The 12,635-nt window shown below is 36.0% G+C and overlaps 1 protein-coding gene across 1 annotated transcript; it reads right to left on the bottom strand.

Annotated features, from left to right (window-relative positions):
- Positions 1–506: 506 nt before the first annotated feature.
- On the bottom strand, positions 507–11,456 carry Nmbr (neuromedin B receptor). Its single transcript, XM_026397633.2, has 3 exons — positions 11,035–11,456; positions 3,727–4,075; positions 507–908 (listed from the first exon to the last, which is right to left on the bottom strand). The coding sequence occupies exons 1-3, from the start codon at positions 11,454–11,456 to the stop codon at positions 507–509; spliced, it is 1,173 nt and encodes a 390-aa protein (XP_026253418.2).
- Positions 11,457–12,635: the final 1,179 nt, after the last annotated feature.

The raw sequence follows: 12,635 nt of genomic DNA, 5'->3' as shown, positions 1-12,635 counted from the left end.
CACTTTTTTATTTTCCATTATTTTACTAATACGTATGTGTGTGTGTGTGCACGTGTGTGCACTAGTTATGAATAAAATGTACTCACCAGGAAAATATAACTTGTATTCCTAATAATAGGAATTCAATATTCCCCCTGTTGAATCATTGACTCAATATACTAATTTATTTTATGCTTCAAGAGAAAACAAATTTAAGTTAAATATGCTAGAGTTGGCTCCAGCTACAGCCTAAATCCTGAAGCAATTTTCATTTATACACATATTAAATTGGTTTTTGAGTCACTTTTAATATGAGATACGTGTATAGCATATGGGTGTCTCTAATGCAATTTAAAGTTTCATTCGGAGTAAACTGTTTCTTGCCTTTTCTGAGTCAATCATTAAAATGTCTAACGAATTAACTGAGCAACAGTGAGAATGGAGAAATTACTTAAGAGTTCTTCTCTGCTCAATAGGAATAGGAAAGTTAGAAAATTCTTCTGAAGAAGTGAGTTGAATGGCCATAATCACATCGCCATTTCCTGTTTCACACTGTGCCCATTTAGTAGCGCAGAATTGGTCACCACGTTCTTTGCATTGCTTTTCAGAGATGTCATACGCACAGCTGAAGAGCTAAGGAGGTAGCTGGTGTTTCTCTCTGGATGGGACTTCCTCCCACAACACAGCTGGCTATTAAAATGTTTCCTGAAGCTTTCACTGAGGAGATAAAGCGCAAATGGATTGACACAGGAATTACAAAAACTCAGCACTCTGGCAACTAAGGTGACAATCATGTGACCTAGAGATGGGTCAATCTCCTTGTAGTTGAAGGACCGGTAAAGGTAGAGAATGTGATTTGGAAACCAACAGAAGACAAAGCATCCCACAAAGACCAGCACAATTTTAGCCAAGCGTTTCCGTGTTTCCATCTGTAAAAGCAGAAGGAAATAGTCCCATTGGTTAAAATGAAAACAGAGTTGTCACATTAAAACTTTACACAAGAAGAGTGAAGCTTATGATAGCATGACAATACCTCCATAAACATAAAACATGTATTCTTTTTTCAACAAAATGATTATTTTAACAGCTTGGTAAAGTACATTTTGATCACTACACTATTTTCATTGAGTTTACATAAGACTAGATGGTAAATTATTACCAAATGGCTACATATTCATGTTAAAACTGTGATCTGAAAACATTCTTATTTTCCAACTACTTTCCTTTTCTTAAATTTTCATTGTGTTCAGTATAAATATGTCGTTTCTGTTTGTATTAAGTACACCAAATTAAAGAATACAAGGAATATATTCAAATTTAGATATTCTTTTAAAATCTGGGCATTTTAGAAAAAAATGATATATGAAAAAGGATTTTTTTTAAGTCTGACTACACAAAAAAAGGAAAGGAACTTGAAATTTAAATCAAAGCATCTGGAACACTATAAACATTACTGTTAGATCACTTTTACAAATGAAAATACATTTTCTTTTTTTCATCAAATTTATGTTATGTATATACTGTTTTATAAGATATCTTTAGAGATGTGAAACTAGACAAAATTCAAATATCAAACATTAGTATTTTTATTTGTTCTGTTTAGTTATACATGACAGTAGAGTCTATTTTGATTTGTTTAAATAATCATGGATTATATCTAACATCAAAAGTCCAAGTTTGAACAGATATTTGTCCATTTTGCCTGAATATTTATATAAAAATCAGTACAATGGGGAAACATAACTTATCAAAAGACAATGATGGTAGACATCACGTTTTTTTAGGTAGAACTATTCTTCATCAACTGGAATATTCCAGAGAAGACTGGAAAGTTTTAGGATTAAAACAGAGCTGACCTTGGGAAGCAACATGTGTGATCCAGATGTATCCCTGTGGCCTAATTTAGATGACTCAGCAATGTCCAATGTTAAATCTAGGTTTTCCAGCAGTGTCCTTCCCAGCAGGTGGAATATGGGTACCAGAATTCCATGGCAATCTATCCCAGGAGATTTAGAGTAGAGTAGGCTGGGGGCCTTGAGATTACTTCTTGGCAGATGACCCAGTTACCTCTGCCAGAGTTTATAGACGCCAATAGGCAAATTCACAAAGACAAGGTAGAACAAAAAACCATTGGGGCTGGGGTTGTGGCTCAGTGGTAGAGCGCTTGCCTAACTTGTGTGAGGCACTAGGTTTGATCCTTAGCACCACATAAAAAAATAAATAAACAAAATAAAGGTATTGTGTCCATCTACAACTAAAAAAAAAAGTTAAAAAAAAAAACATTAACAACAACAAAAAAGGTACAGGATGATGTTGTATGAGAAGAACTCATCTTTAGAAATCAAAACCCAAAACACAAATGTCCAATTTGAGATAGAAATCACATTACAGAAGTAAAATGTTCGATGAGCCTATGAGCTGGACATTTTGCCTTAGTGATGCCAGATACGTAGAATCTGTTAATTTGCATAACACTATCTTTAAAAACTGATTGACTTTTTAAAATTTTTAGAGCAGATGTGGTTCTTCAGTGTTAATGGTTATCTGTTAATAGTGGTTACCTTCCACTCAAGAAATTTTTACCAGTTTTTGCTGTTGTTAAAGGTGTCAGAGGGGACTGAGATTGTGGCTCAGTGGTAGAGTGCTTGCTTAGTACATGTGAGGCCCTGGGTTTGATTCTCAGCACCACATATAAATAAAATAAAGATCTATTGATAACTATTTTTTTTAAATTTTAAAAAAGATTCCAGAGGATCCAGCCTACTATTCTATCTACATCCCAGTAATTTTAATAATCTCAGATTAAATTTGTTTGCCCTCAGGCTGAGGTTGTGGCTCAGCGGTAGAGCACTCGCCTAGCATGTGTGTGGCCCGGGTTCAATCCTCAGCACCACATAAAAATAAATAAATAAAATAAAGACATTGTGTTCAACTACAACTAAAAAATAAACATTTTTTAAAAAATTTTGTTTCCCTCAGATTGGGAGCCATACTCTCGCTGTAATAACAATATCATTTAGAAGGTCTTTTCCAGAATTATACAAATGTGCTACTAAAGACTTTCCCACAAAAACACAATTTCTATCTCTTTGTGAGTCAACACAGTTTTACCTGAAATTAATACTGCATATTCTTTAAGAAAAGAAAAGCATATAGACACATATTATAATTTTTTAAATAGTATGTAATTTTTAGGGAAGTTTATATATTTGCATTAGACCATTATTTTCAGCCCACTCTGGATTGATACTTATTCCCTCTCTGCTGCTCTGATGTTATCAGAGCCTCACATTCCAGCATCCCACTGAAGCTCTATCCTCATATCCCAGGCAGTGCCTATAGTCTTTTCTGATTCATCCTCTTCCCAGATCCCCTGTCAGCCTTAGTAGAATGATAAAAGAGACAAAAATTAGGTAAATTTGTATTAAATATGTGAAATTTTGGGCTTTATAATGTTGCTGTCTGCATAAACATTTGTATGTAAATAAAAATCTTCAAAGATATTAATTTCTAATGCAGGAAATACAAGTCATAGTCACAGACACATGTAGACTGGATCCAGTGGACCTTTGCAGGGCTATGACACAAACACACACTAGAGATAACCAACATCCCTTCTAGGTAAAGCCAGTGTAGGTCCTATGGTCTCCTCCCCATTTATGGAACAGAGAGCCACGAAATACAATACAAATGGCAGTTGCTTATTCCGACCAATTCATTCCCAGCACACACATCTACCAAGCTTACCTGCTTTTTCGTATGCTCGTTGTACTCTCCAGGAAGATTATGTGCACTTTTAATTAAAGTTTTTGCAATGTGGTAATAATAAATGCTAATTATAGTAAGTGGTATGAGGAAATAGACCAAAAATATGAGCACCGAATGAATCTTTGGATGTAATTCATCTGTCTGAGGGTAAGGTATACATGCTGCGAAGCTGCTATTATCCAAGCTGCCAATGCGTGCCACTTCTGAAAATACAGCTTCAGGAACTGCCAACAACACGGAGATCACCCAGATGCCCACGGCCTTCACACAGGTCCACAGCAAAGCCCCCGATGCCTGCACGTCCATGGGGTTTACTATGGCTCTGTACCTAGAAAGACAATTCATCTCGAATTATTTCCTTAAAAAAAAAAAAATAAAGAAGGAAATATCACTTGGAAAGAGGTACCAGTGCTTCTCTTGCTGCCTGGCTCTTTGGTAGAGTATGGAAGAACTAAGTTCCCTGATGTTTCTGTCTCAAGTCTTTCCACTGATAATGAGTATGCAAGAGAAGAAAAGAGAAAAATATTTTAAATTGGTATTTCTCTAATTATCTTCCGTTTACCTATTTCACAATTTTTTCTTCATCTATACATACTACTACATGTCTCACCTTTCATTGAGTATCATCATTCATTGAATTTTCTTGTTTAAATTCTTTCATTATCAAAATTTTATTACTGTCATTGCTATAGACAGGCTACATCCATAAGACATTAAATGTCCATAGTATAATACAATTATATTCTACCTTGATATTGTATAGCTTCTGAGCCTCAGACCTCCAACTTTCTTCCTAAAGACAAAATAAATCTTAGCTACTAATCCAAATTGGAACTTTCTATAATCCAATCATAGGAATTGAAAATAGGGCTGAGGACATAGCTCAGTTGATAGAGTACTTGCCTTGTATGTACAAGGCCCTGGGTTCAATCTATAGCACCACAAAAAAAAAAAAAAAAATAGAATTGAAAATGGAATAGTATTTTCTTTATAGCTCGAATTTTTCTTTATAGCTCATATCAGCAATTCCTAAAAGTCTCTCTCATCCCACCAAAAGTACTAAGTACTACTGGTGGTCACACATCAATCATAACTAGTGATAAAGGATTCATACTCCAGGACACAACTTAGTTCAAAACTTTCTACAGCAAAGTCATTCACGTACATTATTGAAGTAATGATGGTGCAAACAAATCAAAATTGTATTCAGGCCTCAATTTATTTATTTTTGTATTCAGAAGCATTCTAGGTTGCAATCTGTCTAGGAGATAAGAAGATGCAGTAAAAAATGATTTTAGTCAGACAAATCTGAATTATCATCACATCTCTGATATCCTTTGGGAAAATCACTTGAGATCTGAATTTTCTTCATTTGTAAAGTGGAGATAAGAACACTTTGCTCATTTTGTGTATATGTGTGGTGGTGGGGGAGATATTAGGAAAAAATTTTAAAAACCTGTTAAGAGCCAGACAAGTAGCAGATCCTAACCATGTCAAGACTGTGTACCTTCTCCTTATTTAAACTTGAATTTTTCTGATGCTCATAAAGGTCAGCATATTCCAAGACTCATGACAACCAGTTAGGTCTCCTTCTCTGGTCTGTTAAGATCCTACTCTCCACTAGAGATGAATAGCTCACAGCTTCAACATCACCCCAGGCAGCCCCTCCCACATCCTGACTCATCCAAGAGATCTTTCCAGACCCTCCATGGGGAAGGGTGAAATTCATATTTTAACCTAGAGGAACTTCCCATATGAAACAAAATGCAGAGAAATTAAAGGAGAGCAACAGTATAGCAATCACACTGAATTACATGTGGCATGTACAGTGCACATTCCCCAGGTTTCCAACATGGTAGAAAGTGTTACCTTCCCTTATTCTTAATTGCATATTCTCAAGGAAATGAAAAAAGAATTAAAATGAGCTATTTTTCTCTATTTTTTAAGATCAGATGAATACATTCAGAGGTTTTAATTTTTAAATTAGAGAGCACTGAGTCCTAGAAATAAAAATAGAAATGCCGGTTTCATCACACTAGTGGATTAAAACAAATTCCATATCATTACTGCCCTATTTCTAAACAATATACTGTTTTTATTTATATTTATAAACATTTATAAATTTGTTTATAAGCAATATAAACATATTTATAAATATATTTATAAACAATATACTTACTTAATACTTGAATTAAGTATTAATATTAGTTCTCAACATTCTTTTATGGAAGTTCAAGATTTTTCCTCTTATATTATGTTTACTCCACTCCAAGCCCAATGTCCTGATTTAGTCATTTGCATGGTGTTTATTAAATATAGGTGATACAAAATTATTCTTATGAAATCATTTGTTCACTTTAGAATAAAGTACTATACTAAGATCATATATTAGGATGTTCTTTCTTATTTGCATTTCTGATTATCCTAGAGTTAATACTTGTTCATTTTTTCATTTGCATAATTTCCCATGTACCTGGATTTAGTTTTTTTTATATGTTCCTTTACCATCTTCCTGTATAATTGGAAGCACAGTTCTTTCATTTCAGTGCTTCTTCTTTCTTAGTTTCCAATTCATCAAGCATATTTCTACCTTTTTATGGTTTTACTTTCTAAGATACTTTACTATTTTTAGTTTTCATCCTTTATCATAAAGTTTTTATTTCTACTATAATACTTGTGTTTTATAAAAGTTCTTTCTTGTTTTCAAATCATTCTTTTTTTCATAGTGTCATATCGATGTTATACATGTATTTTCTTATATTATTTATGAAATTCAAACAGAAAAATATTAATCTTCACCTTCCTGAATATTTCTACTTTTTGTTTGTTTTATCTCTTTGTGCTGGAATCTCTTCCCAAAAGTTAGATAATTATTGATTGATAAATCATATTTAAGAAACAAGAAACAAGTACAAAACAAGATTATAAATTATTTTTATGCGGAGGAAGATTTTAAAAAGGCAGATAGGTGATCTCTTCAATTAGATCAAGCCTTCTTTTTAGACTATCAAAAATCACAAATGGTATTCTGAACTCTCTCTGTGTATTTATAAAGTAGAAGAAAAATGTCACTTCTCTCCACAGCATGTAAGCACATGCTATTGCAGAAGCACTATCTTAGTTAATTGGGGCTACTATAACAGAATACCCTAGACTGAGTAGCTCATGAACACCACAGATACGTTTTTCATGATTCTGGAGACCAGCAAGTCTAAGATCAAAATGCTTGCAGATTCCACGCTCTTCCTAGTACATGCACAGTGACTTTTTGATTCTTCTTCACATGATGGAAGGAACAAGGGTCTTTCTAGAGTAATTTATATAAGGGCACTATTTTTTTTTCTTGAGGGCCCTGCTTTCATGACCTGATCACCTCCCAAAATCCCCACACTCAATACTATCACTTTGAGGGTTGGGATTTAATCAAATTAATTTGGGGAAGACATAAACATTCATACCATAGCAGGTATGAATAATGTATGCTGGGACACTTCAAATAAGAATTGAAACTGTAAATCATTCAATCTGATAAGATTGTTTGCAACAGATACAAAATTAGTCACTTAAGAAAAGCAAGGCGCTTTCAAGCAAGATTGGGACAAGGGTAAGACAATCTTTTCAAAAGGGAAGATGTTGAGTTACTTCTTGTGAGATAAGGAGCTCAAACCCAGGAATCCTCTCTAAAGGACACACATTTAAATGAAAGGGCAGTAGTACAAATTCTATAAAACTAGAAACTGAAGTTGAAAATAACACAGTACAGTGTTATTATTAGTACTGAAACAACACAGCATACAACCATCAAAGAATGTATTATATACCAACCACTGTTGCATGTGCATCTTTGGAAGCACAGAAAATAAAAACTAAAATCATCTATTGCATATAAATATGGGCATGCTTTATCATATTTCCTTGAAATATTCATATAAAATGTGGGGAAAATGTCTCTCACTATAAAAACTGTTTCACTGAACTCTTTAGCACAACAGGTGTTTGTAAAAATTTACATTTTCCCTTATGAATAGTGTTAGAATGTTATCCCTAACTGCATAGTAGAGAATAATTAATCAAAAAAAAAACAGAAATAGAAAATCATAATCACTATTCATGTATTAAGTATCAATGAAGAGACTTCTTTGTCAATTCCTATTGTGAATCTTGCTATTTGTGTACAGTCTAAATTTAATGTAAAGAGGTAATTAAATTTAATCATAATACAAAATTAGATTATGTTTTATCTCTTACAACACCTCAAAATTTCCATCTCCACATTTCCACAATATTTCTAGTTACATTATCTCCTTTTTTTTCCTTTTCTTATTCAAAGTTTAATTTATCAGGCAGGGAAAAAAAACCAACAAGAGTCTAAGAGTGAACTATATGCAACAGAAGAGAGGGCTTTCTCTCTGCTGTATCTCTAGTACACAATATAATACCTGGCCCACAGTACATCCTCAATAAGTGACAATGTTGCCTGAATAAAAAGATGATCTCTTATTAAGACCAACTGTGGAAGAATGAAGTAGGCATCATTAGGTATTAGGTAGAAGTGGAAATGGTGGTGAGAAATGGAGAGAAGGCTAACAATGCTTAATATATGTCCATCTTCAGAATCACCTAGAGAACTGGAAAAAAGATAAAGAGTATTATTAAGTTTCTCCCCAGATTTAGCAATACAATGTCGACGAAATGAGATTTTGCATTTATTAAGATTTTCAGGTGATTCTGAATACCAGCCAGGTTTAGAGATGATTTTTCAAGACAGGGTACAGCTATGGGTATCTTTGCCACAGGCTTCCTACAAATTGATCAGTGCAATGGGTGCACATTTAGCAGCTGCACAGAGCAGTTAGAATCCTGCAGAAGCTCAGTATTTGAAGAATCAGATGCCTGCCTTTAGCATATGTTACTCCATGTTGAACATGTTATTCTTATTTTGCAACTGAGGAGTACACTGACTTGTGAACATAGGTATTGTGCTGTTTTATCATCTTTCTCCAGGTAAAACATTTGGGCATAACAGATGCAAGGTTAGTACCCAGGTGCCATAAACTCCAGCTGTGTGCCTGCTCTCCTTATTTATAGTCCCACAGGTTTCAGATCAAGGTGGATGAATAATCTTCAAAAACTATGGAGCAATATAAAGCATGGCAATACTATAAATACTGTGAGAATCATACAGCAGCTTCCTAAGTCAGGAAATGATGGTCCTAAGGAAAGAGAAAAGAGCTGGATATGATTGAGCTCAATGAGTTAAAGACATCTAATTTCTAGCAATCAAATATAACAACCTTCACTTGATAACAAACCAATGAATTAGGTGCAGAAATTATGATTCATCCTATTTCTGTGGTTATATAAAAGCAATTGAGTTCTTTCTATTAAAAGCAAATTTTCCTTCCTGAGTTAGCAACTAGATAGCACTCAGAAAATTTTATAACTCATATTTTGTGAAGTATGGGTCATCTTATACTTTTCAACTCTTATTTTTCCTACCCATTTTTATTTCCCTTTTTATGGTTTCCTCCCTTTTATTTCTGTTATGTGTTGTTTGTGGATTGTTTTTTTTTTTTTTTCTAAGTTGCCTTAAATTCCTTGGAACAAGTTGAAAATAGACAAAGGTAGATTGTGGTCCAAGTAGAGGATAGCCCACCTTTCTTTAGCATTATAATTAAAATATCTGTGCTATATGCACAAAGTAACTTATATGCATATAAAACTAAAAAAAATACTAACTATATGAAGATTTGCATTTTTGTAACCCTAAACAGAGCAAATTTACCTGTGTGCCTCCATGACAATAGTTTGAAAAAACTTGTGGGAATTAAATCAAGCCCTGTTTTTTCTAAAAAGAAAGTATAATAATAGAAATTCCAATTGTATCACAGCTAATCATTGGTTTGTTAAAATAATTAACTAGATTTTATTTTTTTACTTTTTAATTAAAGTGGTTCCCATACAGAGGAGCATCTAAACTAAAAAGTCACATTTTAGTTTTGGAAGTCAAAGAAAATTTTTTAAAAGATAAAAGTAAATCATTTGCACAAAAGTCACCCAGTTCTCCAGGAGTACAGTTTTAGAGAATATACTACATGAACTAAAGTAAATCGTTTCCAGTTTTTAAAAAAATAATGACTTTCAGCTTTCCACTGAATAATATCTTTCCTTCAACAAAGTGTTGGTGAATGCCCAAGTTAAAAAAAAAAGGGGGTATTATTGCAAATACCATCAAATTCAGTTCCAGACTCATTTTCATTAAGAATTTAATATGTAAATTAAAGAGGAGAGTTAATTTCACCTTAATTATCCAAGATGTTTATCTAAATAGCTTAATTCTTCTCCCTCCCCCTTTTTCAGGGAATTTAGACCACAGCTCCACGCAATGACACCTAATCATAGAGTTTGTCCCCTGCCTGACTTAGTCCTCTTGCTAAAACACCCAAAGGCATGATTCTGGATAGCAGCCCTGGATTCTGGGACAGGAGGCCTAGAATTTTCCTCCCAGTTCTTTCAAGTGGATTTACATTCCCTTAGCTTCAATACCTACACATGGAAAACCAGGAGGTTGAACCAATTAATCTGCCAGGTATAATAATAGACATTTCACATTGTTAGAATGTAAAAAGCGTATTGGATATCAAAGACATATTTTACAGCATTGTTTTATCTGTGAAAAATAATATAACTTGACTTCAGATATTAAATAGGAAGAATGGGGAAAAGCATCTGGCTGAAGAACATTTATTATTCTGTTTTCACTTTGATAAATAGTACATAATTAGTGTGTGTACATGATGCTTCTTCTTATTTGGAAAAAGAAATCTAAAACATATCCCTAATACTAAAGCAGACATTCTTAACATATCAGAGTATTTCCCAACTGAGTAAGGAAAGTACACTCTTAAGGTTTAGGCACACACAAAGGGATCCCACAAAATAGTTGCATTTCTGCGTGTTTGTTCAATAGGTTTTCTATGAAAGTGATAATAAAGATTCTCAAAGTATGTACAGGAGTAGAGGAACTAGGATAGACAATATTAAAGGTAATGCCATTTAAATTATTTTACTTAACTTTTTGTAATTCTTTTCAAGCTTCATATCTCAGTCCTTTTTGACTCCACTTACTCTACTTCCCCCATTCTCTCTTTCTCCTTCCCTCCCTCCTTACCTCCCCTCTCCACTCTCAGCCTTTCCTAGTGTCCTTCCCACCCTCTTTCCTTCCCCACTCCCCAACCACCATGTCCTCTTCTCCCCGCAACACTCCATTGCTACCTGTGGTCTTACCTGTCTGCGCTGAGGGCAGTGAGCGTGAACACAGAAACCCCCACGGAGGTGAGCTGGATGGCCGGGATCAGTTTGCAGCCCACCTTGCCAAACATCCACTCATCAAAGAAGTAGCGCGAGGCGTCCACCGGGACGCAGGTGAGCAGAAGCAGCAAATCCCCCGCCGCCAAGTTAGAGATGAAGATGTTGGGGACGCTCCTCATGGCGCTATTGGTGACGAAGATCTTCACCAGCATGATGTTGCCCAGCAAGCCCACCGAGATGATGAGCAGGTAGAGGGACGGAATCACACAGCGGACCACCAACTCCGCGGTGGTCCCGTCCCAGCCCGGCAGGAAATCTTTTTCTGACACTTCGGGAACGAAGTCGCTCTGATTGGCTCCGATGAACAGGGAGAGGTTGGGGAAAGATTTGGGAGGCATGCTGTCCTTTCCGGGCGAGTCTACTGGAGTTTTCAAGGGTCCGGGTGCCCCGTGAAGTGCAATGCACACTCCTTGGGTTTAACTGATGCCCCTCTCGCCCTGGCAAGTTTTCTGCTCTCGAGCAATCCGTCACGCTGCGGTGTCCCTTAGCACACAGGGACTGGGGAGAAGTCGGTCCACAGCTCCAGAGTTGCACTCTGGCAGGGGTTACATTGGCCACCGCTAGCTCCGAATTAAATCAATCAAGCAAAGCAGTGGTGTCTCTGTTCCGTCTCGCAGTGGCTTGTTCTTGCTGATAGCAAGCGGAGAGAAGCCCTGTGGCGAACAAAGATCTGTGTCACTCTAGGGTTAGAAGCACCTGTCCCACTGTTCAAGAGCAAGCAGCAGAAGTCACCCTGGCGCTGTCCAGCCTGCCCAACGCTGAAGCTGTGAGAAGCAGCGCCCGCGCGGGGCCACCGCCACTGTGTGTTCGTCCCACACTTACACACTCAGCTCCTTTCCGCACGCAGGTCCTGTTGTACGGAACTGGGAGGAAGCTGAGCCCTTTCTCTCAAATTGCGTCCCTGTATACTTCCATTCTTACCCGCCTCCCAGCGGGAGGAGCCCCAGGCAAGAAGTTTGCGGATCTCTGATGATTTGGGAGCTGAGTCAGCAAGTCCTCAGTGTTGAATTTAGGAAGCAAACAAGTGACTAAGGGTGGAATAAATGAATAGAACCCTCTTCTTACTCTTATTTCTATCATATTCTTTTCTTACCTTACATATATTTTTTTTGGTGGGGGGGGCAGAATAGAACTCTGGGCCTCACTTGTGCATAATAAGCAACCATCTATCACTGAGCTACGCCCCTCACCCTGCACACTTCTTATATGTTAAGCTCAATCTAACCACCATTCAGAACGAGCAATCTGATCACCAGCCCCCAAAGAAACCTCTATGGACCCTGTTTTCATCTTAACTTACTTTGCTTGTTCTTGTACATACCTTCTGGTGCACATGTGAATAAATCCCAGGTGTGAACTTGCTAGTCACAGTGCTTATGCACCTGTAGGAGAACTGACAATTTTCCAAAGTGAATTACCTACCTTTTTTTAAATTTTATTTTGGAAACTCACTTGCTAGAATCTATTAATGCAAAATAAAGGTGTGTTTTACATTGAGTACTGACACTCCTAAGTAA

Source organism: Urocitellus parryii, chromosome 8, assembly GCF_045843805.1.
Source record: "Urocitellus parryii isolate mUroPar1 chromosome 8, mUroPar1.hap1, whole genome shotgun sequence".
Lineage (NCBI taxonomy): Eukaryota > Metazoa > Chordata > Mammalia > Rodentia > Sciuridae > Urocitellus > Urocitellus parryii.
The sequence above is the reverse complement of the archived record's forward strand: the minus strand, read 5'-3'. Positions and strand labels throughout refer to the sequence as shown.